General features: G+C 39.9%; 2 protein-coding genes across 5 annotated transcripts; one reads left to right on the forward strand and one right to left on the reverse strand.

Annotated features, from left to right (window-relative positions):
- Window positions 1–769: 769 nt before the first annotated feature.
- On the forward strand, window positions 770–19,687 carry LOC119729682. Of its 2 annotated transcripts, XM_038202357.1 has the most exons (7): window positions 770–939; window positions 2,321–3,051; window positions 6,042–6,118; window positions 7,193–7,543; window positions 8,204–8,357; window positions 12,493–12,590; window positions 17,370–19,687. In XM_038202357.1, the coding sequence occupies exons 2-7, from the start codon at window positions 2,912–2,914 to the stop codon at window positions 18,341–18,343; spliced, it is 1,794 nt and encodes a 597-aa protein (XP_038058285.1). In that variant the 5' UTR covers window positions 770–939; window positions 2,321–2,911; the 3' UTR covers window positions 18,344–19,687. The 2 variants fall into 2 exon arrangements, with proteins under 2 accessions (XP_038058285.1, XP_038058286.1); XM_038202358.1 differs by lacking the exon at window positions 2,321–3,051 and having other exon boundaries at window positions 771–939.
- LOC119729683 lies at window positions 19,057–27,918 on the reverse strand. Of its 3 annotated transcripts, none has more exons than XM_038202360.1 (5): window positions 27,768–27,918; window positions 26,391–26,410; window positions 22,549–22,669; window positions 21,630–21,679; window positions 19,057–21,179 (listed from the first exon to the last, which is right to left on the reverse strand). In XM_038202360.1, exons 1-5 carry the CDS (start codon window positions 27,785–27,787, stop codon window positions 20,215–20,217), a joined length of 1,176 nt encoding a protein of 391 aa, XP_038058288.1. In that variant the 5' UTR covers window positions 27,788–27,918; the 3' UTR covers window positions 19,057–20,214. The 3 variants fall into 3 exon arrangements, with proteins under 3 accessions (XP_038058288.1, XP_038058287.1, XP_038058289.1); XM_038202359.1 differs by having other exon boundaries at window positions 19,057–21,182; XM_038202361.1 differs by lacking the exon at window positions 26,391–26,410 and having other exon boundaries at window positions 19,057–21,182.
- Window positions 27,919–27,986: the final 68 nt, after the last annotated feature.

A 27,986-nucleotide genomic window follows, 5' to 3' on the forward strand; every position in this document is an offset into this window, starting at 1 on the left:
AGGCAAATGATCGAAAGCACCAAGGCAAATTATGGAGGACACCAATATACATGAGGACACCAAAAAAGCAAAATAGTACCCACCTTGTCTGTACAATCCAAGCTTGAAGAAAAAAAAAAAAAAGAAAAAAAAAAAAAAGAAAGCCGCGTGGCCGCGTCAATTCCGGAACTTTGGTCTGACCAGAGACCGAATATTTTTTTTTTTGGCCTTAATCTTTAATAACTTTTGTTTCCCAATGGAATTAAATCAAAAATTCAGATGATGTTTACGAGGCAGGTCCAATTTTGCGACCCCAAAAAGTCGGGCTGTTCATGCTAGTTGTGATTCCAGCCATAAAATGTCCTCGCCTTTTGCGTTCGAGTAAGAAACCACATTTGTGCATTGGTGCTGTGTGTAATTTTATGTGACATACACAACGTGTATCGTACATTGACTGAAACGGCAGGAAAAACGTGTGCGTACTCCGTTGTGTCCGATGTAAACAACCGGGTTTTCCGTTGTGTCCGATGTAAACAACCGGGTTTTTCTCGTCTTATCACGGGAACGGTAAGACAATTAGGCTAGTTTCCTTTCAACCAGATGTTTGAAAGAGGATAAGTAAAGTCCAAAACATGAAAATTTCATTGATATCAGCTCGCACTGCCCCTTTAAGAGTGTCACAGTCGAGAAAATAAACCCTTTCCAGACGTGGATAGTCATTAAAAAAGGTCCTTTATAGCTATGGTCAGTGAATGCTTGGAATTTGGATTGTGATGCTCGAGCGAGTGCTTTGTCGGGATCCGTATGTGCCGGAGGCCCATGCACTCCATTCGGATAAGTCACCCGCTTGACAACAGCAAAGGCAGCGCCGGGCGCCCTCAGTTCACAGCTATTGCAGTGCCAGCCTCGGCGTGTTGACTACAACTTCCTTTACTAAAGGGAGATTCTGTTGTACACACCGTAAGTTCCGTCTTGCAATTTCGGACTGTATTCCGTTTCCTCAAGTCAAAGAGATAATTGTCATGTCAATTACCCGGTAATAAAAAAAAACGTGTGAGGTTAACGTTTTGAGATTGTGATTTGCAATTTTTTTATTTAGTTCGAGCTCAGTGGTTGAGACCTTAATTGGGCATAATTATCAAGATCCGCATTGACAGATTGGACTTTAGGATGGTGACCATTGTTTGGAAGAAATTGATGGCAGCAAAAATTACGGAGTGTCCTCACACAATATAGTTTTTACTGTCGGAGTATTTTTTTTTGTTTTCCACTGTTCCTGTCAATTTTGTAAAGATTCCCATATCTGGCCATCACTAATGTTTCCCTTCAGTGACCTATCAGCCATCAGAAAGTGATAATATGTCCTAAAAAGTCATATTTAGCAGGGAAAGTAGGCCTATAATTATTTACTGAAAAAAAAGTCGGAAGGTTTAAGACCGGTCTCATGGGGTCTGTGCACAGGGTGACAAGTGCGATGGCCAGATATGGGAACCTTTAATACCTCAACTTTTTATAAACTTTTGATGTTATAATATACTCGAGCCCCCTGAGGTACCAGAAATATAAAACTTTTAAATATTATATCTTTACACATATTTCTGTTAACAACATTGTTTGGAAGACAACACAACACTTAATAATAGAATCACAGACCATAGAATATATTGAGGTAATTGCGTTAATGGAGAAATAAAACCAGTGCTTGTGTGGGAAAAACACGCCATAAAAGTAGGCCTACAAGAAAGTGAAAATTCTGAACCCAACAAAAGAGAGAGAGAAAAGAGAGAAAAAAGGTGGCTGACGGGGTGGTGGTGGGTTAAATTTCATAGGCAAAATGGTTCCTCTTCTCCCGTCAGTGTTAAAATCGAGAATGACGCGAATATATCTAAGCGTCAACAATATGTATTCGGTAAACTTCGGACATTTTTTGAAAACGGGCCGGATCTGGATCCTGCCCGCTTTTGTTATGTTTATTTTATGTCGTGGCGGCTGCGTCACCTACAGTTTGCGAGGATTTTTTTCCCTAACGGTAAGCACAGCATTGTAATAGGATCATGAGCTTTTATATTTCTGCTAACGGACTACAGACTGAGGCCTGCATATCCGATCACGTGATCACTGTTGATGACGCATTGCAAAAAATGCGAGCCAAATTATCAACTTCCGGACGGGTCAGAACTATCACTGAGTTTATGGGACCAGGTCATGTTGATGTATGAGAGGCTTGAGGCTGGGCGCAGAAATCGGAGAAGATGAAGACAATTCGAATATCAACGAAAAGAAACCACACCTAAACGTGGTCAACATAATGACCGAAAGTATTGTATTTTGTTTATTACAGCCATGTCGAGAAGGACTTCATCACGCTGAAAGTACAGTCAATCGATTACGTCAAAAATCGATTCTGTTTTTCAAATCTTGAAGGAATTGAGGCGGTCCCTGATTGCCTGAGTCACGAGAAAAGGTGTCAAGCATGGTGGCAATAATCACAGGAACAGACTGGGAGGGGCCAGAAGGCACAGGGTGAGAGGGGGGTATTCAAGACGCGCTCATTCATTTAAGACAACACTCATCTTCCTATTATGGCCATTCAACATGAATAATGTTCTCCTGATGACGGTTAGATGTTGAGGTAATTCATGTCAAACAGATTGAAGGCACTAGTGATGTGAGTCAGCACACTGTGAACTTCCTATCCCTGTGCATTGATCGAATCTTTAGGTACAGTCACCAAAACGTAACGGGAACTGCAAGTCCCCAATCGACTCTACTGCGCCCTTCGCGCCGTAATCCAGTGAACAAAGTTGCTCCAGCATTGTGATTTGCCTAGTCAAAGATGGCCGCCGATCCATGCTGTTACCTTTGAAAGCAGCTCTCACTGATATGACTTGGATTAATACTTGAAAGGAGGAACGGACAGAAATATACCGAGATGGGATTTAATAATAGTAAGGTGGTGTGGGTGCTACTGGCCGTGTCTGGAGTGTTGTGGACGCGATTTCATTGTGTTCAGGCGAGGCCGGTGAACGATGAGGGTAGAGTTGTGCTGAAAAGGGTGCTCAAGCCTTGCGTGTAAGTATGAGTCATGAAAAAATCCTCCCGACACACCGGATTTCATAACTCTGTTTTACTCAATAGTTCAAAATGTTCAAGTTTGGGGGTAATATATATATTTGTTAAGCCACAGACTTTACTTCCTAGACATAGTACATTAAAGCCTCTACGATGTCAAGATTTCTGCATAGGCCTAAATAATTGTTCCATTCCATTTCTATTTCGTTTCGTTATAGCGATCCCGCGAGGGACAGGGAGTGGGAGCAGACAGGCTGAGGCGTCCTCAATCATGGAAGGGTGTTTACATTGCTAATATTAATTTATCATCTCCTCTTGGTATAAGTTCACGCGCTATGTGAAATTGTTCTATGTATGTCTGTCACTTGTCTGTCTGTTCATAGGCTGGGGAACAAAAGCTGATGCTTCACCCTGGACCTAGATGTTGCCATTTAGTTAATGTTCACTATTGTAAATATATCTAGTATGTATTGTCAATCTGAATATATAACATTATGTATTATGTATCATCCTTATGCAGCATCGAAATAAATGTATCGAATTGTATCCAAGACAGAAACTGAGGCGTATACGCAACGCGTTAATGAAGCGTTAGTGCGAGATAAAAATGAAGTTCAGATATCTTCTCACTGAAGCAATTTTTTTAACGTTTTCTTCCCCCTGCAGAAAACGTTTTTATAGCGTCTTGTCCAAAGAAGACATAGGACATTACTAGAAAACACAGCCACTTTTTATAACGTACGCACATGAGCTTTGCTAAAATTCCTAAAGAGTTAATATGCGCAATTGTTTTCTTCTGTAAGTTTAAAAGGGAACCTATTCACCTCCTGATGTGTATGTACAACATACTGGGGTTGAAATATTTTTAGTTCAGAATTATTTCGATTATCATTTAATTGTTTAGAGACAAACTACATCCGTTTTGGGTACTCAGTCGATGGGTTGAGCGCAGTTCTCTTACTTGTTAAAATGAAGACAAAGTTCAATCCTCACGATTTAGATAATATGCACTTCGAAAGTGTTTTCGCAAGTGTTTTCGCTACAGTGTTTCCTGTTCTGAAGACTGACCTTTTCCTGCATAGCCTGTGTGGCCACTAATTAAACTCTCTGTCATCTCGAAGACTTTCAATTAAGTGTCGATGTTCATATTATAAGCCTTTTGAAGATATTCCAATCCGCGTGCTTGACAAGGAACTCAAGTATGGCCTGCACTCTATACTGTGCGCGTAAGCTACAACCGGCACTGGTGATTAACGCACCAAATCCTGCAGGCCGATCCCTCTTCTCCTTGATCTCCCAAACGGAACTGGGTGACTCACCCGATCTCGACAGTCTGTATGTGGACTTGGGACGCGATACTGCCTAGAGACTAAACTATATGGATGATCCGACACTCCATCCCTGAGGAACTGCTGATATCATTTAGTTGGCAGTTAACAAAGTTTAGAAGCTATCCACCTGGAATTCAGATGAAACTAATGAATAGAGGCACTGGAGGATACACCGGGGAAAGGGAGGGGATTTAACCCCCCCCCTTCCGACTGGACAGCTAACGCCCCACCCCTCCTAAGCTAAAAGCAGGATCCGTCCCTAGTATAGAGTTCTACCCTGCAAAAAAGGACCGACGATCATTTCCAACAGCAAAGGGTGCACTTCAGGGCGTCCTGAAAAAAATGGTGCATGTAAATCCCTCCATTTTTGCTAATTTGCAACCAAAACTTTCTGCAGATGTTTACACCATCTTCAAGGTAATAGATTTAGCTTGAGAATACCGTTTGCTTCATTGAGATTGCTTTTGTAAATCCAAAGATATGTTTGAATAACGGCAAAGCCAAGAAACCCATTTTGGGCCACTTTCTGTAAAGCAGTTAAAATCAGTACAGTCCTTACTGTCAGTGATTTTAACATTTTAAGCAGAGTGTGCAATATCTATTTTCATTTAATTAAACTCTTTCATTGAAGTTTTAAAGAAGTGAACCTGTCTGTACTATAAAATTGTTTCAACATAACAGCAAAACCCTATATTGTTGAGTGAATGGAATGTTTGTTTTACACCCATAGGGATAATCTTATCAAAAGAGCCATACTGGCATTGTCTGATCTTTGAAGCACTCGCTTCCTATTTTTTTTTGTCTTTGCGGTTATTCAAACGTATCTCTGGATTTACAAAAGCAATCTTAATTAAACAAACGGTATTCTCAAGCTAAATCTGTAATCTTGAAGATCATATAAACATTTGCAGTAAATTCCGGTTGTAAATTGGCAATAATGGCGGGGTTTACATGCACCATTATTTTCAGGACACCCTGTATTATGTGGATCCTCTCCCCATTTTCAAACCCATTTGATACGAAAGTCGGCATACTACATAAAGGTCTAGGCAAATGATGAAACAGTAGTGAGGACTTGGATATCTACCAAACGCAACAACTCTACAGAAACCGGCACAATGTCGCAATCCGTCCAGGGGGTCAAAAAGAAGAAAACAAATAACAAATTTAAACAAATATACCGGTGAGGATCCCCTTGCACGAATCACAGAAACGACCCTTCAAGGGATGTTTACAAGGTATTTTATCGTAACTGTTGTGGTTTGGTAAGAATCAAAACAACTTGTAATATTGACATACTAATATAATATATACTATAGAGATACTCCCGGTATATAGCCAGCCAAGTTAACATAAAATGAAGCAGCTATACGAATTTCAAATAATAAACAATTGCAACAAAATAAACAATTTAACATTTAATTAGGGGGGTTCAAGGTTCTCCAGAACTTGTTTAAGTCCTAACATATTGCAAGCAAATTTGAACAACCTGGAAAATGAGATTTTGTTGAAACGCTCTTTTATAAGATCAAGGAACCATTTTTTTATATCAAAAAGATACAACCTCCACCTTCTTCTAGTTCAGGAGCGAATCAAATGTTGATGGATATTTCACATGATTTTAATTGTGTTTTTTTCCCGTTTTGTTTCCATAAAAAGAGATCAGGCTAAACCAGAATTGCAAAAAGGATCTAATCGCACAAAGGAGCAAGTGAACAACACACCTTGTAACCCAGGTAAATTTGCCCATAAATTTGGTTTGTTACGTGACTGTATTCCAATAATATTTTCTGACAACAACAACAAAAAGGGAAGAATAATAAGAACGGACATTATTGTCCCTGTTTTTAATTGCCCCTCGATAGTTTTTAGTATAGTTTTTTCATTGATGTATAACAATTATTTATCGCATGCATAGTGTGACTCTTTAGAATGCCAGTAGTGAGTTTCGGACTTGGTATTTCATTCTATTTTCGTTGCTTGCATGCAGGAAGGAATTACGTGCAGGAAGGTCTGACTGAATGCTGGAGAAATTTTGATTAATTTGCATTATACTTATTGCACACTGATAATTTTCTGCATATTGCGTTCAAATTGGATGGCAGTTTTATTGTTATTTGCAGCTTTGTAACACTCAAGATAGCTTATTTCCAACAACAAAATACGGCAGTGAATAACCGAAAGCAATATAAGAAAAATCGTTTGTTCACCCTTATTTTTATTCCATTTTATTGACTTGTGATGAAAAGTCATCATTACAGTCCTTTCTATGTTTTAAAGGGAATGTACATCATTGGCTTTTGCTGTAATTTTCAGAAATGAACTATTTGAGGGGTTAGTATAATAAATCAAATATTGTTACACTGACATGTTTGAAGTTTTGTGTTCGAAAATGCTGGAAAAACCAAGAAAAACAAAACTGTTCAAGTAGTCTGGTTCCCTGACTCCACTAATTATAAAATGGATCAGTTTACAGATGCCAGAAAATTGTAAGGTAACGGTACCAGTCTAGCTGGCCTGCACCCGTTCATGAACACGTAACCAATAGCAAACAAAATTTGGACTGAATAAATGGTAAATTTGGAGCAGTAGTTGAAAAATAGTTAGGTTTTTCCAACGGTGGTCGGCCGACCACCGCTGGAAATTTTTACAAAAATACAATTTTCTTGAAAATGACTTCACACCAGGTGCCATAATTTTACAGGATGCTGTAGACTGTCATTTACCAACATCCTATTAAGGTATTTCGTAAAAACTTGGTAGTTTTATTTTTCGATGTTTGCAAATGTTGTATATTCCCTTTAATAAAGAAAATCCTCTGCCAGTTGAAGACATATTGCCCAAGAGACTTCCAGTCACAATGGCAAGAAAACAAGACAGCATCACAGATGAGCACAGTTTGGAAAAGGAAGGCACGGAATACTCCTTCAGCGAGAACTCGCCCCAACCCGGGACGAAGAAAGAGGATTTATCTGGGGGCAAGACCGGGCTGAACTCGGACGAGTTCCTTCAGCGGTCGGAGTTTGAGGAGGAAGAAGAAAATTTGGACTCACTGGCACCCCATGTGCCTTACCCAGAGATGGATCGAGATGGAGGGGAACCAGCAACCACAGATGCAACGATCCGAGAGCCAGGTCAGGACATCGCGACCAACAAGCATCGTAAGGGGAAAAGAATTTTCATTTTTGTATTTATCCTTCCCTTCTCCAAAATAAAAATTATGTGAGATGCGGAACGGGATACAATGTTTTGTATAAATCAAATCGCCTGCTTGTATTTGTAATTCACCGCTTTGGCTCTCCTTTACCCAGTCTACGCACCATGCAATTTTCTTTTCCCTATCTCCTTCCCATCCCCTATTTTTTATTCTGGCTTATTTTACTGTTAAGTTTCGTGAACAATTTTTTTCTATCAATTTTTATTCAATTCTATACATGTATTTTTTCCCTATTAAAATGTGCGAATTAACTAATATTTATGTGTTTTTAATGTAAATTATATTCATAATTCTGCCACTGGCGGCGAGGAATACAATTAAAATAAACCATTCATAATGAATAATAATTTACTAACATTTCTAAACCAATAGCAAAGCATGAAAACCCTTACATCCCTGGGAGCATACCGTCAGGACGGAGTTGGAAATACATGTTATAGTATTTTGAGAAAGTTACAGAGCGTAATGGGTATGTATGATGATTGCAAAACAGTGCTTCGTAAAACATCAACATGACAGGAAGACTACACGATTTCACAGGCCTCGTGATAAAATATTCCATTATGATGACCTAAAACACTAGTTTTCCGTTTTCCTTTTTTAGTTCCTGATGAGAAGAAGTCAGAGCTTTTTATTGATTCGGGCATCTTTCCCTTCATCGCTATGGGTGTGTTGTCAGCGCTTTTCATCACAATGATGATAGCTGCGTTGTATTTCGCCCGCCATTCATCGGACTCACATCAGCACAGTCACATAAGGTACATTGCATATCCCGGGCCAACGGCTACAGATACACTCAACCAGAAAGAAAGTTCCCCCTCCATACTTTTTTGTCTAACTCAAAAACTACTGGGCACATCTTGCTCTAGCCCGACTGCGTCTGGCCGTACAGTACTATCGCAAGCTCTGTAGTACGGCCAGACGCCCGATGCTCCCACAGAGACTGAATTTTGTTGGCTGCCGATGTAGCGATTTTGCTACATCTTTCGATCGCGATTTTCTTTTCATCCAGGACACAAATTTCCAAAGTTAAGGTTCGTAGTAGTAGAGCAACTCATACCTTTTCGAAAAAACGTTGTTTGGTCTCAATATTTTCATCCATCTGGCCACAAGACGAATTTCAGTCATCAGATTCCACAAATATCGTCCCCCATGCGATCCCCCATGCGATTTCAAAATGGCGGCCGCGCTGTAATGACTGCGCAATAGTCGTAGGGGTACACACCGGTAAATCGATCCGCCAAGCTCATGAATAAAAGTTATACCCTCAAAATATTCTATATTAGAGAGTTCTGAGCGCCGTAAAATTGGGGAATTGAAGAGATATGGTAGTGAACCTCTGGCCCGGATTTGGGGCTTCCAATTCTGAGCATTTTGGATGCTATTGGGCTCGAAAGTGGCGCTATTTTGCCATGTTGTGGAGGGATCGTTTTTCAAGATGGCTACTTTTCCGCTTTGGGGAAAACAGGGGTCGTCTTCTTTGCGTGAAAATATCTCGAAAAGTCAATGGTCAACCCACCATAAATTGAAAAGAAAATGAAAGATGACACATTGATCATCATTTTTCTGTGCAGCTTGAATACCTGTGAGAGTTTTGAGTATTTTTAAAAGAATTTTGAAGTACGGGCATTTAGCACTAGTGTCTATGGGAGTTTATTTGCAGGTATGCACCCGTAGCCTTGTTGCCATTTTGTGATTGGACAATGAACGACGTTCATTTGATGGTGTCTTCGTATCTCCAGTGCAAGTAGCTACAAGCGCAGTCGCAAGCAGTGCTGATTACGTGACCCACCTGGGATCCGTCCGCACTCAGTATACAATACGTTCAGAATCATTTTAGTGACAGTCCTTTTTAGATATAGGGAGGTTTTTTTTTTTAAATTAAAACAATGATTGAAGAGAAAAGCAGGGATCAATTTAATACGCATAATATGTACATAAAATTAATACATTTACATTCATAAAATATTTTTTTTAAAGAAAAATGAATATAGATGAATAATATAAGTTTCTTTTTAAAGAGAGAAGTCCCAAAGTTTATGCACCAAATTAATGTCCAACGAATCATTTCAGATAGCTTGCAATTTTCATTTAAATATCGAGATATATACACAGTAGGGTTTTGTGAAATGATTTTTGTTTTCCCCCTTTCTGTATCATTATGTGAACGAAATGTGTCACAAAAAAACCTGCAGAATCTGGCCTTGTGGTACGATGAACCGAACATGTACATGCGGCGCCCGTACGTGTACATGGTACCGTACGTACTTGCGTACATGTACTTCAACGTCGTTAATTGACCAATCACAGAATGGCAACAAGGCCACGACTATTGCGCAGTCTGTAATGTATGCAATATGCAGGCACGCCCGCACAAACTTATGAATATGCATAACAGTCTGTGACGTATGACCTCGTGTTTTTGGACGTACGGCCCCGCCGCACGCACGTCCAAAAACACGGGGTCATACGTCACAGACTGTTTATGCATATTCATGAGTTTGTGCGGGCGCGCCTGCATATTGCATACATTACAGCGCGGCCGCCATTTTGAAATCGCATGGGGGATCGCATGGGGGACGATATTTGTGGAATCTGATGACTGAAATTCGTCTTGTGGCCAGATGGATGAAAATATTGAGACCAAACAACGTTTTTTCGAAAAGGTATGAGTTGCTCTACGACTACGAACCTTAACTTTGGAAATTTGTGTCCTGGATGAAAAGATAATCGCGATCGAAAGATGTAGCAAAATCGCTACATCGGAGGCCAACAAAATTCAGTCTCTGTGGAAGCATCGGGCGTCTGGCCGTACTACAGAGCTTGCGATAGTACTGTACGGCCAGACGCAGTCGGGCTAATCTTGCTCAAACTACGGCTGGCCTGTAAAGAAATTCCTTAGCAATCCAGCCATACTCTTTGTTTGGCCCGAAACAGTGATAATGTGTACAAAATTATACAAATATAGTACCGAAAGAAAGTTGTGCTTTTGTTTGCGTGCAAGGTGAGTGTGCACCACAACTTGCACGTATACAAAAGTGCAAGTGTTTTCGGTATCATTTGTCACAAATTGCATAAATTCGTACACATTATCACTGTTTTGGGCCAAATAGAGATTATGGCTGGATTGCTAAGGAATTTCTTTACTGGCCAGTCGTAGTTTGAGCAAGATGTGCCCAGTAGATTTTGAGTTAAACAAAAAAGTGTTGGAAGGTGGACTTTCGTTTTTTTATTAGTTCAACAAAAAACACGGATTACAGGCCAAAAAAAGTCACGTCAATGCATACTCCTTCCGACTGGTTCTCGAATTGTACAGGGTGAGTCACACAAAAAAAGCGGAACCCAAACCTCAACAAATCTATTTCATATTTTAAAAAAAATGTAGTACCAAAAATAATTATGACTGGAAGTCAATTTCATTAACTACTTTTAGCTAAAAAACGATCACAAAAAGGTGTGCATTCTTTCAGCAAAACGAAAACAATGCATACACATCCCAATAAGTGATTGTTTTCGTTTTGCTGAAAGAACACTTACCTTTTTGTGATCCGTAGACAAAATTTTAAAACGGTGGTCGTGTTTAAAATTCCGTAACTTGAAAATGACATTGATCTGAAGGATTCTTTTACCATTGGGCTCAGTTCATATAGAATTTGACATGCAGAATTTCACTAAATCAATGGTCCCGACAATTGGGTTTCTTTTTGTTTACTCACTATAGGCTTATATTCAATTGCTATTTACCTAAAATAAAAGTTATTACTCAGGGGCGGATCCAGCTTTGGTTGGGTGGGGCTTCGCAGGCATTTAGTACTTTTTCTACACGATTTCTTACTTTTTTTTGAATGAGAGGGTCTAACCCCCTCCGCCCTCCGGGTCGCAAAAGAAACTAGAAATCATGTAGAGTCTAGAGAAAGCACTAATGCCTGTTAAGCCCCCCCCCCTTAACCAAAGCTTGATCCGCCCCTGAGTAATTCAGCTGTGGCAGTCTCTGAATGGGATAAACTTAAAGCCACCATTTCATAGTCTTGGTCTACGTATTCTCCTAATGCAATGGTCCATGAAATCGAGGTACATCCACTACTGCGGTATAAGGCGCTATCAACCAGATAAATCCAATCCAGTCTTGGGGACTTTGGCAGCAGACCTACCTCACGATCTGTAGCCAAGCTAATGTACGCACATGGGGTATGCTCGGAATTTCATGGGTGGCGGTGTCAATATTCCCGAGACTGGATATGAGTCATCTTGTTAATGGGAACCTCTACCGTAAGGCCATGGCGTCAGGGACCGACTGCGTCAGGATAACAAAATTCAAATCTAGTCTTAGACCAAGACGATGATTAATCACTATCCTGCAGCTGAACTACATCAAAATTGCTGTGACAGACCGTACACAGGAACTTCTGAAGATGACTAAAAACGGATTGATTTGCCCAGGGCATGCACGCCACATACTATAATCATTCGTATATAAGATGCGTCACTGAAGTGACCTGTAAAATTATCATACATGTATTATTACATGTTTGAAGTGTGAGGCATTTCGCCCTTTTTTCATTTGAAAAAAAAAGAGTTTGGTAATTGTGGTAATCTGTTTAAGGAGCACTTAAATAGAGCACTGCTCGAATAGTTAGTAAATGAAACCGCTCAACACCACCTAGCCTGCCTACGGAGATTTGACATTTCAAGAGAATGGTTCGTCTTGTTTTTTAAGTTCTAAGTCATAACGTAACCTTCACATAAGGTAAAAACCTCAAGAATGCTTGGGGCAAAGAAAATAATGCTCGGTGGTGATATCTGATTTTTTTTTAAAAATCAGATAAAAAATGTACGGTTGTGGTCAATCCCAACAAGGGAAACTGACTTGTTTCTGTTTGGGTTGTATTTCAGCATGAAGCATATCGGCATTGGACCAGCCCCACTGTCACGTGATGGTGACTCAGCGTTTCATACAGTGACGTTTAGGAATGCCAAAGATGCAGTTATAGGTATTATGCGTATAGCTATACAGGGTGGATAAACAAAGAAACTAAGATATTATTGCTAAGTGGAACAGAAGTAGGGCACATGTGAATCAAAGGGGGATATCATCTGTTAGGGTTGAATCTCCTCTTTAAATGACACCCTGGTCATGTCATTACATTCACGGTTGACTGAGCAGTAACCAATTTTATGAAAGGGTCTATTTAGAGGATTGCGCCACTTTTCAATTGTGGTTTTTGTTGTGTCATTTATCACAGAGTGAAAGGTATATGGATGCCAATCAAGGCAGGTGGGGAAAAAGCGATTTCACCATGAAAAGTGGCGCAATCCTCTAAATAGACCCTTTCACAAAATTGGACACTGCTCAGTCAACCGTGAATGTAAGGACATGATCAGTGTGTCATTTTAAAGAGGAGATTCAACACTATAACAGATGATACCTCCATTTGATTCACACATGCCCTACTTTTGTTCCAATTAGCAATGACATCTCGGTTTCGGGTTTTTTTATCCACCCTGTATAATATGTATGCCTAGCTACCATTTTATATAATAATTGGTCACGAGCACGGGACCGGAAGACGTATATGTCGCTCGTGTATGTTGCTTTTACGAGAATACAGTACATCCGGGCACCATGTATAGGATCTACAACGTGTGCATTGTTTTTGCATTTATCTGTTGCGTCCAGACTGGGCCTATCCAATCAAGTGCAACAAATTGCTACTTTGAAAGAAAAGAAAGCATTTCAATTTACAACATATTGAAAAAAATGGGCATTCATGACTACTTTAACTAAAAAAAATTGACCTAAACTTCCGTTCAATCGGGGACGTCTCTATAGTCCGAAGTCCCATCGGTTCGAAGTCCCATTGGTACGAAGTCCTATTGGTCCGACGTCCCATTGGTCCGTCGGCTCATTGCTCTACACGTTCCATTGGTATAAACGTCCCATTGGTCCGACGTCCCATTGGTCCGAAGTCCCATTGGTCCGTCGGCTCATTGCTCTATACGTTCCATTGGTATAAACGTCCCATTGGTCCGACGTCCCATTGGTCCGACGTCCCATTGGTCCGACGTCCCATTGGTCCAAATTCCCATTGGTCCGACACTCCATTGGTCCGACACCCCATAGTATTAGGGTTAGGGTCAGGGTTCGGGTTAGGGTCAGTCAACCTGAACAAGTGCAACTACACAGTTTTATGTTTCGGACCAATGGGACTTCGGACCAATAAGACTTCGGACCAATGTGACTTCGGACCAATGTGACTTCGGACCAATGGGTCTTCGGACCAATGGGTCTTCGGACCAATGAGTCTTCGGACTATATCGAGACGTGACCCGTTCAATCGATTACGCTGATAACACAAACAACAGATAATTTCAAACATGGGAGCTCAGTTTGTGACTAGACTAATCAGTGTTTGGAACCACGACGCTCACATAAAAGTGAACGTGGACTCGCGAGACTTACATGGTCTATTGTATCACCGTTCAGTTTGTGTATTTATTCGTCACAAGTATCTGTATCTCATCATTTTAACGGGAGATGATCATTACCGATTTAGATAGATTTTTCAGCAGGTATCTTTGAGGTGACGGTGTTTTGGATAGTGGGTTGGATTTTGTGCAAACTGCTCGGAGACCGTTGGCGAAGGCAATGAGTGAAATATGGGGGGAACATGCGGAGAATGGCAATGCACATGCAAACAGCAAGAAAGTCGGGAGTGCGGGACAAGTTTTAAGCCCTGTTAAGGAATAAAGTTATTTTACTAAGTGAAACCAGTAGGCTTTTTGTAAACCCTTTTTGTCTTTGGTTGTGTAAAGAAATAAACGCTTACTTGAATTGTGAAATTGGGAGAGTTGTTTGTGAGCTGGGAACGAGTTTAGACGTTTTCTATCTGTTTTAAGTAAAAGAAGTAACATACAGGTTTTTAAACTCTAATTCAAACGGGGAAAAAATCAAGGATAATCATTCGTTGTTACTGTGATAACTTTTTGTGAATCGATCGATATTCTTTGTTTCACAACTAAAACCTTTAAACTATAAACACTTTACAACTCCACCCAGCTAGCGGATCTGCAGGCATAGCCGGATCTGCACGCATATCTAATATCGTGCCACAAATTGACTTCTCACTTCCGAAAATCTTAAATACATGTTATGTGAATGTTGAATACAAAGATGACAATTTATGAAATGCTCTTGTCGCGGTCATTGGGTAAATACTGAGACTAAAATGGGAGACTACAATTTTTTCAGAGACAATGTTGTTTTTAAAATAAACTTGATGGACTACTTCTAATTTACACTTGAACAAAATTTAAAATGACTGTTGATAAGAAATGTATTCAAGCAAGTCTGACTAAATCTAGAATCCATCTGATGTCGGAAGTAAATCTTGGCGTCGTTTTCATTTTCGTTCCACGCAAGTGCGCGATGTGAAAACAAACGTGATCGAAAAAAGAAACCTACTAAAGATCGTAAGATAAATTCAATTACTACCCATCTCCAAATGTGTGATTTCTCGCCTTTTTTTCTTGTGTAATGACAGGGTGATTCCGGTTAGTGTCAAGAATTACGGCAAGAGAAAGGGCAACCTCGTTTAAAATGCCCATAAGGGTCGCGGAGGGGTCCGGAAGCTCGAACCGGCTCTGTTGCGATTTATTATCAATTTATTAAGTGGTAGTCTAGACTGCTCGTCGCTTTAATAACTCAAAAATACTTTAAAAAGACACTTCCTTTTGCAAGCGGCACATTTTTGTGCCCCCCCCCCCCCCTTGGCCCAGCCCCCACTTGGGACTAATTCTCAATTTAGTTGACATTTGCTCTGAAAAGATGAGAAATAGACTCTCGTATTCAACATTTCCACATCCGCTAGTGGGATGTTTCTTCGATTGTGCTACTGTAACCTGTATCTAAGAATAGTCCATGATCTAAGTCATGCCACGGAACAGCCGGTCAGGCATGGGATATAGCCTACATATGGTACTTCCTCCCAACAAAGTTGTTTAATGACTCACGACTATGCTAAGTCACATGAACGAAAGGGGATCATGTTAAAGATTTCGTAGAAAGGTGGACAGATTTTTTTTCATCAGCCTCGACGAAAATGTCGTCCCAACATGACCCTGAAAACATCCATCGAGCTAGATACTGGTCTGAGTGGTCCATCTCTTTCCAACACTATGCTCGACAGGGACAGTTGGGCCCAACTCATCAAGTCATCATGAAAATGAATGAATGAAGAAGAAGAAGACCATGGGCCCCGTAAATTCAAAAGGTGGGGGAAGGGGGGGGGGGAGTCTGGATACTATCTCCAATGGGGGCGCTGTTAAACGTGGACGATTATTTTTCAGGTTCCCAGACCAAAAGATTCTGACTATTCCTGATGAATCTTAGGTCAGGTAGCCGTCAGTAATACATTGTATTACAAATAACGTCACGTGACTAAAACGGGAGGAATTCCTCTTTTTTCCGAAAATGTCCGAAGATTGCCGAATTCATTTCGTGGACAATCGGATAGCACCCGAGCATTTCCGAGTATAATATATGCTTTATTAACTGCTAATTGCTTATTAAATACTTTAACAAACGAGTTGATAATTAATACTCTTTGCTTTTATTTAGAAAAAACTTGAAATTCAACGACTATTTTGTGCTCGGGTCGTATACGAGGGGCAAACGCAAGTTTTGCTGCGCCATGCACTCTTTTGAATTTGACGACCGTTACCGGCATTTCCAAAACTCGGCGTGGTCTTCATTCGGCTCCGCCTGCTAACAGTGCTATTTGGGTGCCTAATTTAACTTTGAAGATTCCAGGTCAACATTAGTCAATGTTTTCTTACAGAAATATCAAACTGTATTATCATAACTGTATAATATTATGAAGCAAGTGATTTGTTTAAAAATTTGATCGGGACATTAAAAGCTGTAAGTGATAAAGCGAATTCGGAAACGAAGCCGAGTTTTTAAAAAGGGCCGTCAATGTCGTCATGTTTATTTTTATCCACAGAGGCTGTCTGACCTACAATTTAGACGTGAGCGGGAAACTGACTAGACGATTATAGGCACCATCGGACAATCGGTGGCGCTCTTCATAGAGTATTAGTCTCGTAAAAATGCAAAAAAGAAATATTTTAAAAACTATGAGAAATGTTTGGGCAAACAGTTAGCACAGACCCAAGTGACCAAGCGACTACACGTCATGCAGAAGATATCTTTGTCACATGGTCCTATACACAGGAGATTATCAGTGTTGTAGGACTCGAGTCCAGGACTCGGACTCGAGGCTTTTGACTAGTAACTCGGACTCGAGGCTTGTGACTCGAGACTCGGACTCGGACTCAAGGCTTGTGACTCGAGACTCGGACTCGGACTCGACGTTGGTGACTCGACTACAACAATGGAGATAATACAAAAATGGTACCAGTCAGAGAAACATTCCCATAAAAATTGTGCACAAGCTTAAACCGTTCTTTAATCCCATACTTCCCACTCCCAAATTGTTACTATTCTTGGGCAAGGGAACCGTTTCATGCAACTCGAGACGATAACATTCTTTCTAGATTTGGATGTTAAAAACCTTAGGGAGACACTAAAAAATGTCTGCCAAACACCTAATGTCCTGAGTCCCTAATAATTATTCATAACACTTTACGAGGAAGTGTCTTCATAGAGGTACCATATTAATATGAATCTAACGCCGCTATTTTTACAGTGGCATATTTTCCTTTACCTCATTTCTCCCTTTTTATGGCGGAATATTTTCTTTGAATCTCAGGTGATTTCGCCATAAATATGTTTGCTGTCCGCCAAGAGGAACGGGAAGAAGCAAAACGAGAGTTAGCCGAAGCCTCCGAGTCTACGCTCCTAGCGACCCCGGCCAATATTCCCGTCCCGAGAGTCACCGCAGCACCCGTAATTCTGGAGGCCGAGCAAAGGGTCGCTACGCCCCTTCACCGCGATCTGCCTGACGTGGTCAGCGTCTCGTCGTCACGGAGGGACACAATGTGTAATAACAGACACTCAACAGGCAGCAGTTTGTACATGGAACTCATGAATATGTGTCGGAACACTCGGCTCCTTGAGGAGCTTGCACTGAGGAGAAAGAACATCATGATGCTGGATGCCACGCAGTTAAATCAGGATGATATGTTCTCATCTGACACTGACTGTAATAAGAGTGGGAAGTCAGTCCTACGACGCCATGCTTCAATAGACTCAGCCCGTTGCCGTGAGAATGTACCACTGCCAAGTACATACGAGTCGCATTACTTCAAGTTGTATGACGGAGATGATGACGATTCGTCAGCACTGGCCTCAGCGTCTGCTAACACCACCATGGATGTTATGTTTTCCGGGGACGAGGGGTGCACGAGCACGCTGAGTAGCCTCCATCGTAAAGGATCATCCAAGAGAAACTCGCGGTTACTGGATGAATCTCGCCAGTTGCTTCCCGTTCAGGAGTTCTTTAACGAGGCGTTGATTGACAGCTCAAAAGGAGACGATGTTGGAGACGAAGATGCCTTATACGAGACCATTGATGAGATGGGTTACCGTCGACGCACTGCGTCCTCACGCGCCATACGCCGCCTGATGGAAGCTCGGGAAAGTGCCGGCCAGGCCGGGGAAACGGTCGTGGTGGAGAACGCCTGGGAATCTTCTCCGAAGAAATACGACAAGATTGATCGCAGTATCAAAGCTTATAGGAAACAAATGGCTAAGGACAAAGACTACAATACACTTGTGGTCTAATGTCACAAATAGAAGTGCTGGGATAGAGCTTTCCTTTATAATGTACCCATTTCATAACATAATTTTTATTTGAATTTTCAAAAATATTGTTAATATACGTTTATGTCTTATATTGACGAATTTGAGTTCTGAAATAGACCTTTTGCATAAAGGCGAGAGTCAGAGGGCAATGGTTTTGTATTTGTTCATTCATTGTTGTGGAACAACGCGCGGCAAGAATGATCACTATGGAGTAACTGTGCAGATTAAAATAATGTTTAGAAAATTAAACCACAACACTCACTTGTTTCGTTGACTAAGACCCGAGACCAAGGAATTATTTGATGAGAAACGTTTTGCCGGAATTCTAGGATGATACATTGTATTTGTCTTTTTGTATTTCTAATGGTTTCAACAAATTAAGATTATTATACCAGCTTGCTGTTTATAAAATTATACCGAAAAATTAAGTGGTTTAATAATTTTACAATTTTGCATTCTATCAATTTCATTACCAAACTCATTGAGTTTTCAGACAATATGTTCAAAATGAACGAAAATTGAGCTCAATATTGCAACCGGAAAAGTCTTATGTTACATCGAAAGACCATTTTTCTGAACAAATTCAATTTTCAGTTTCGCGAATGGACCATTGCACGTGATTGTTAAAACCGCTCATCGAATAGAGGACCCTGATTTTCAATTTGAAAAAAATATCTAAGTTGACTAAAACATACAATAAAACAAAAGGAGGTTGTATATTTTATTAGAAACTACCCTTATAATTTGCCACGATTCACACAGAAAAAAATTGCTCTGCTAGCATTCTGGTATTCAATCTGTGAAAGCATGCATACATGTACAAGATATTGTTACTACATATCTGAACCCTTTACAGAATATACTTTTTACCGAAAAACCGCTGATTGCTATTTTACAGCTTACATAGTAGTAATAAAAAAAATGTGCATAATATCCACAAGTACAAAAAAGTACATGTAATTCTAACTCCATACATTCCTATACAAACTATAACGATCGAGGTTTGGGCATATTCAATAATCATTGCATATGACTCTAAATCAGTACATTTAATCAGTTGTGTTTTTCTTTAATGTGAAACTGTAACTACATAAGTCATTCAGTTGAGAGTGATTTATTTAATGAAGTAAAAGCAAATCCTGAAGATTGTAAGGTTTCAAAACCACCGATAGAAACTTCACGATTTTTAGAAGAGTTTTCTTTTAAATTTAAAACATTTTTAAATAAACAAAACATGTTGCTAAGATTTTTGGAAACCAACATAAATTATCGTTTAAATCATTATTTAAAGAGTACACCAAAATAAACTAAATCGGTACATATTTTTCTGTTGATGTTATGCCTTATTGTCAAAAGGAGCACAAGATTACCTTAAAGTAAATAGACTTTTTTGAGAAAATGTATTAGTATATCATCTCATCACATATTCCTTAATAATTCGTTGGAGCTCACCTTTGCAATGAATTGCTTTAGTCTCAGTACCTTCCGACGAATTTCGAAATTTCGAAAAATTGTTTTGTGGAAGTGAGTTTTCTCCCTTTAATAACTCCTTTTGTGCTATTATTCACAGCAATATACATCCGCGTGTGACAAGTTTTACATCTTTTATCTTCTCTTGAGTAATTTGGGAAATATTTAAGCATACATTTCTGACAAAGAAACAGCAAAATGATTCTATGCTGTACATTATAACTCCTCGAGACAGGAGCATCCAATAAAACAACAAAAATAAATCCGAAAGACTTATTAGGGGTTTTTTTTATGTTAAATGTACTTTGTTCTACCCTAGGCTTCCTTGGCATGACATTACAAATGGCCGCATGTAACTTGGCCCCTTAGGTGTGTAAGATCTAATTAGTATCACTTTCAGGGAACAACCCATACAGCACAGGAGCTACGTTTTCTTTTTCCGGGGCGGAGAGGTGATCGTAACCCTCACGTGGTACAAATACGGTGTTTTCTTTGACCATTTCCTTGCGGTTGAGTTTCGAGTATTGTCCCTGCTCCTCAGCAGCTACTACCACGCTGTGCTGTTTCAGCAACATCGGGTCTTGCTGCACAGGTTCGTAGTCGTCAGTTTCCCAGGTCTTCTTGGGGTCACTTTGGGGCTTTGTCTGCTTCTTAACTGTGCCTGATTTCTTCTCGGTTGTCTTCTTCAGCGGGAAGCCGTATGCTGGGGTACTCATGCTTCTTGTGTCTCGCAAGCCGCAGCCTTCGTCTTGTTCCTCGCCCTCTGCATCATCGCATGCTCCCTGCATGACTTTGTGGTAGTACGGGGAGTTGTCCTGCTTGCTTACTGTGTCCCGTGACGATTCCTTGACCAGGACGGTCATTTGGTATTCGTTGCCTCGTCCACGTCCGGGCTTCTGCACCGTAGCTGCTCCCCTACGTGGCTCCTGGGGTTCCCGCTCCGCCGCGTCTGGTCGGAGCTCACTGCTCTCACTGCTAAGCCTCTGGAATTTCTCGGTACTGCTTAGCTGACTAGTGATCATCTTCATGTTCTGGTGATGGCCAGCCGGCTTTGCCTCCTTGATGGGTTTGGGCTCGATGACTGGTTTTCTGCGAGGGGCGCGGGGCAGGCTAAGAGTAAGACTGCGTCTAATCTTACCTGATGTGGCCCCCATCGTGGGAGCAGTTCTCTCGTCACTGCCTCGCTGCTCCGGCGTCTTGGCTTGGGTCTTACTCTGTTTCACACGGGGTCTCTCTTGAACCTGCGGTTCTTCGATCTGAGCTGGTTGGATAGTGATTGAAACTTCTTCAGGTTCTCTCTGATTTGTCAGGAGAGGTATGGAACTTTCAAACCCTGGGCCAGGTTCTTCTGGAATACAATCGAAATGAATCAAATATTAGTATCTTCCAAGATCTCTTGCTGCTGATTTACTTGATTTGTAGCAGTAGTTGTGGGTTCGATTACCATGCAAGGGTTTATGTACTGAACATTGATAGGTCCTGCACCAGAAATGATTGGAAATACTTTATGTATAAATGTGGAACTTCATCCTGTTTTTCTTCAATTAATCTAGAATCACAGACAGTACTGAATTCAGATTGTCAACTTCAAAATTGTATTTAAAATACTGACAAAGTTAAAGGTCGAGATCAATAAAAAGCAATTAAAACTCCAAATACTTTTTGTTTTAGAAAAAATCAGAAAAGTATTGTTATCATGGTTTACCCTGGGCAAATGAAATATAAAAGAGATCTGTGAATTAAAAGTTGCCTCGTTGGTTTTTTTTTTTACATTTAAAAGAGAAATGCCACTTACGTTCCTGGACAGAAATGGCAAAGCCATTGCTGCTCTCCTTCCTGTGTATCCTATAAAGGGAGTAAATGTCAATCAGAAGTTATCTCTGAGGTCAAACGTGGTTGGAATGAAGAATCATTAGCAAGATCAAAAGATTTAAAATGGTCATCCAACTTACGAAAACAGCGGCAAAAGGAGAGGAAGAAAGATAGTGACAAAATGTCACTGACAAACAACAGTGACAAATTGACGCGGAGTATAACGGGGACATGATTAGCCGGCAAGAACGAAAATACGAGTGAATGCCGACGACAAGTACACGATTAGCACGTTGACAACGAAAAAGAACAAAATCAATGGACACGCGATTTAAAGAAACAAAAATGTATGAAATGCAGGTTGCAGGGCACGTTTTCTGAGAGGTTTTCAGAACACGCCCTCCACGCCCTGGGATCAGACTCCCGAGTCTAATTTGGGGAAGATTCAGCTCCATTCTCTTTCCTTTAATGACAAATTCAGTTAAATGACAATGAATTGGGGTCATAAATTAAAATCACTTTGTGCGAAATTTAAATCCATCGCTTGTTATTGCGGTAACCAATCGTCAAGGGGCCTTCTGGGATTTACTATTGAACAGGGGTTTAAGTAGAAGTAAAAACCTGGAACGAGGTGAGCCAAGGGTTACTCACCCGTTTCGGGTTTTCCAAATATAGGCCCCGTCTCCGGTTCGGATGCAGGATTTTTTTTTTTGTGGGAGATTCTTTCTTAAAATAGATCCGTGATTTGCTTACGACTCATCATTTTTTTCCTCTTTGCAAATTTCGGCTATTCGTCAGTTTTGTCTGATTTTAGAGAGATGAGATGGGCCTTAAAGCTGCAGGGACAGATCAAAGCTTTGTATCCATCCAAAGTGCAATTTTTATACCTGAGTTCAAGTTACCTTTCTGAAGACTTTCCTTCCTGCCTACGATGTCTCCATAGAAATACAGCCACCCCAACAGTCACGACCAAGAGAGCAATGAAGTTGATGGTAGACAATGCGGCACTATAGATGGCCAAAGCTGCGACAGACGAGAAACGAATTCAAGGAGACAGTACACTAAGCGAAGTGCTTAACCTAAGTAATGCAAGTTTCATATTTAAGTAAGCAGTATAAATAGTATAAATATACGTTTGTATGCAGCTTACAGCGAAAAAACAAGAATGGGTACGTTTCTAGTTCTGAGAAGCATTTAGCCACCCAAATGCCAAATGCCAGTATACAAAAGGTTTCCGAACAAGAAAACAGTTCGACGGTTTTATCTCTTGAAAATCGTATTCATACTTCGGCCTGCGAATGGAAATGCCCGGTGATTTTTTTTTTTTTTTTTTTATTTGGTCACATCACGTGCAGCACTCGCAACGACACTGCCTCAGTTTTAAAAGGTGTTCTCCTTTTTGCGAGTATATCGTGCGAAAACTTGACATGACGTCACGACGTTGCTTTAAAGCAGCTCTTTCCGTTTGACAAAAAGCATCTCAGGGGCGTTGTCACAGCTTTATTCAAGGTCAAGTTCTTTTTACTCCATGACGGATTTAGTATCATTTGCTGGCCAAATGGGGGGAAGCCTCTGATTTACAGAGAATTATTTTTACCTCTAGTCTCATCGTGAGCAAAATAATAGTAAAAACGGTCCTTTTTAATTGCAGCTGCATTTCAATGTTTTGGGGGTCTTCCTTTGCAGTATATCGCTGGAAATTGCAAAACTGCCAATCTAAGGAAAGCATTAATTTTGAATGTTACTTTCAACACAGATAAATGCTTTAATTTTTACTAAAGATTAACAGAAATTTAAAGAATAGTTAGAACAGGACAGGACCCAGAACCTTTTTGTGCAAACTAAAGCAACAGTTATTTTAAATCATAAAAAGGAAACAGTCGGTTTTTATCTTTGTTATCTATATACTTAATTAGCAAGAATAGTTCTTAGTAAATGGATTTTTTGTTCGACTTTTTGTGACCACTAAGTGACTTTTGAAGCATCTCCCGCGAGTTTGATGGATATGTTGGGTTGATGGTTAAGATATGAAAAGCTAAAATTAGAGAGAGAAAAAGCGAAAAAGAAAGAAACAAAGATGCTTCCTAGGCCATATGCAGAAAATGGGCCTCAACAAGCTATCTTATATACATGTACAACACTACAGATTATTGTAATTATGGCCATTTACTAGATTCGCACTCGCGCCTTGCATGAACCGCGAGCTTCATCTACATCACATCCGACAGAGGATGCTGTTAACATTGAAAACAACGATCTGTCAATAGCTGTTTCCATCCCGCGATCTTGTATAGGTCTGTCCGTTTCGGTCTCAGATGTTTTTTTTTAATCCAGCTTATCACATATTCAAATCCGTGAGTACGAGTTTACATTTGTATATTAACCTAGTTTCATTCAATAAAATAAGTTATACGAAGCTATAGGTTTATCCAGTTTCTTCAACTTATTCAATAATATACAAAGACATTATGAGATTCAGTTTTGATTACAAGACCCTCTGGTATGACAACTAGTGCTCTATTTTCAGTGCACTACTTACACGTGCGCCAATATTTGCTCTGAATAAAACAAAAAAGTAATAATAATAATTATATGCCGGACAGGAATGCATTTATGTTTGTGTAACAATGCACGTGAACACGGAAGTATATGTTGGTTTTGAAGAGCGAGTTTTTGTGAGATTTAGTATCTATCGTTGTTCCATCTCTCGAGATTGAGTGCACATTCACTTAAACAAGGTAAACACTGTACATTGACTAATAAATTTAATTTACTGCAAACGTTTTCAATGACCTGAGTGTAAATTACACAAAAACGTACATTACAAAATCTATTGTTAGAGCGCTTAAAAATGAAACTAGTCTGCCCTGATCAATAACAACAATAGTCTTTGTAAAAAGATTTTCGTATACTATCGCCAAGAAATGTTGTGAGATGTAAATTTCACTCGAAATACAGGTACATGTACACATTTAACTTTCTTTTGTCACATTTATGTCTGGCAGTATACGTCCTTGGGTTTTTTTATTTTATTTGTTTACATCATCACAAGAATAAATTAATTGTATTCAGCCTGAGCAACATAATTGTGATAGTCCTATGATACTCAGAAATAGGTAACAGCAATGCAAAGATCCGTAAAAGAAATGGTGAAAAATGAACAACTTTAATTTGTGTGCCGTAACTTCTTTGGTCGTTTCTTAAGTTCCTTTAACTATAGTTATTACAAAATGGGAAAATAACATCGTGGCGTTACTAATTATAATTATCGCTTACATCACACTTAATAATTTAACTTTAAAAAAAAACACTTTCTGAGGACACAATAATAACAAGGTTTTCATGATAACGAATCTGAAGTCTTGAACGTCGATCTCTGTTTTGTTTACTGTTTAGTGTTTTAGTAATAATGGAGAGTTTGTCGATGTGTCATGAGAAAAGAAAACATTGTGAGGATTGTGATTGTAATTGTGAGGATAACGTCGTTTGGATCAGTCTGCTCTTACATATTGGCACTTATGGGGTACCAGGAACAAAGGGCAACAATAGGGACAATGGTACCCATCAAGTCTGTCTTTAGAAATTGAAGTACCCCATAGCCATAACGCTATGTGTTTTGAGATTTCTAAAGGGACAAAAGAGAACAAAAGAAGGGGATCAGGGTCCAACAATAGTTGTACCCCATAAATCCCATATGCTAACCTGGGTGTGTTTGTGTGTGGGTGTGTGTGTGTGTGATTGTTCTGACCAGTAATCAGCAGAGGCATTTGAATACCCTCAAATGAAGTGTTCTAATGGAAGGACCATGATTGCTTGTTGCCTTACTACGTAAAGAATGCACTAATCATAAACTACAGTAGCTATTTTGTGACTAAATGACTGTTTACTTTCATAGTAATGTGAAAATGAAACCGCAATATTTTGCCTAGTTATTTCCTCCTATATGTATAATCCGCCTCAACGGCGGGTCTCCGGGGCTTGGTGTATTATATACAAAGGTTAACAACTCTTGCGAAACAGTTAGATAAAATGGATCAACAGGTCATGGGAACAGAAAGATTTTTATTCAAAAAATGAATAGAAACTGAAACGTTTGAGAAAACAAAACAGCAAAAGTGATTTTAAGTGGAACATTCCCAACTTTTGCATTCGAAAGAAAATAGCGAAAAATGTTCAGCACGAAACTCATGTTCATGATAGCAGTTCCAGGTTTCCAGCATGTCACGCTTGTTTATTGCTAATGACTGATTACCAGCCAAAATGTGGCAGTGTTTATTCCTCCATGCTAATACTAATTGATTCTAAGTGGGATTTTGGTCTCAGCATAACAAAAATGTAATGCTAAACGATAACTGCTTGCCAGCTCTGTTTATCTGTGAACTTGGGCTCGCAGCTCATTTATTGAAAAAAAAAATTAGCGAAACAACGTTGATATCCCAACACTCCCGTCCTTTAGTTTAGTGAAAGTACGTTCAAGTGTGCAGGGGCGGACCAAACAAACGTAGCATGTGCTACGTTTGTTTGGTTTTCCTACGAAGGGGGGGGGGGGGCAACGGGAGGAGGAACAACGTAAAACCCCACTCGGCACCATCACCCCTAACCCACCCCCATATGCCACTGACTTCTTTTTAGAAAAAAAATATGTTAAAAAACATTCAACAAAATTGCGTATATATATGCGACTCCTTTTAGTTTTAAAGTGTCAACATTGAAACCAAATGATTGTATTTCTTCATTAACTTACCTTCGCCGATGCTACACTTTCTGTGAAATGAATATACAAATAAGAAACAGTTGACAAAGGTGACAGCGATGTCAAACAGTTAGTGCTTCTATAAAAGGAAAAGAAACTCAACATCGTCGTGTCGTTTTCAGCAAGGAAGGATTCTGACTTTTTCAAAAGTCATTCACCGTATAACACCTCTGGCCGTGCCACGACCTGTACTATTCGTCACAATTAGTCATATGCCAAGAATCATTTGCTGAAAGACTCAAGACGCTCCCTAAATTCATTCCCCATCCGAGCCAAAATTCAACTTTAATATTTGCCTTTAACACCTTTTGTTACAAAACTTTGGAAAGCGGCGGCCGTGGGACTCGTGAGCTCAGTATAGGCGGGGGATTAAAACGCTACACTACATACCGACCCCTTGCTATTCAAGCGATACAAAATAATAATTGTCCTCTATCGCCACCCGCTTAACACATCATGAATTTTTTATAAACACCGCCGAAAAACGAAGTCCACACTCATTGGAGAGGTCGTAATTTGAATCTGATCCGCTAATGATAGACCTTTGGGGACTGTTGTTCACAAAATAAAACGCAATAATAACCTCTTGATTCCACAGACGTTTTTAATACCTCTCAAAAATTACTATGGAGGGGAGGTCCCTATTGTGGCTATAGACAAAAATTGTACGTCTATATCTCCGAACTACGAAGACTCAGAGGGGACATCGGGGACATAATAGCACGTATATTTATACATTATTACGTACGTAAAAGTATTGCGTATACCTTACGTAAATAATAAATTATTATGCGAATCACCAGGGACGTAGGCCTAATACGAAGCTAAGCTCTTTATTTCCCCGATGTTCTCTCTGGGTCTTTGTATTTAGTGCATGTCATACTGTGATAATGCACGTCAAGCTATTACGGTCAACTTTGAAATTAATCTTACAGAATATATCATTTATTTTACTCAAAATCTGTTGGGATGCACAGTGATGTTGAATTAGGACTACAGTTTAAAAGGGAATTATCTACACCGAGGCGGTTAAAGGGAAGTTTCAACATTTAACTCTTTAGACTTTAAACCAGTAAAAAAAACTCGTCGTAGGCCTACACCTTGACAGTTTCTTAAATTAGAATCATGGGCGACGGAGGCGTGCAAATCCCCCGCAACAAACTGCATCACTTATGGTGAATGCATCGCCCCCCCCCCCCCCCCCGACCATGACATCAACAACTACATTAATATTGGTAATCAATCTTACCAAACTACAAAAAAAATCCCGTGAAACACGGTGTACATGGTTTGAACCATCCAAGGCATGTGTTGGTGAATGCATGGAACCGATAGAGTCAATGTGAATTAAATAATTATTGGACTCACTCATTTTCCGATGTTGACATGCTGGGATGTTTCGTTTCACGGATCCAAGCAAATATCGAAATGATTTGAAAATCTCGTAACAAAACGGAGTGTAATAATACAGTGTAGACTATTGTAAAAATGCATCTGCCTTTCAGTAGAACTATTCCCGCTTTTGTGCCGCATCAATAGATGCAATACTTTTTACGTCTAAAATTCCTCTTTCGCTTTTGCAAAAAT

This window comes from Patiria miniata, unplaced genomic scaffold (assembly GCF_015706575.1).
Source record: "Patiria miniata isolate m_02_andy unplaced genomic scaffold, ASM1570657v1 HiC_scaffold_21, whole genome shotgun sequence".
NCBI classification, from domain to species: domain Eukaryota; kingdom Metazoa; phylum Echinodermata; class Asteroidea; order Valvatida; family Asterinidae; genus Patiria; species Patiria miniata.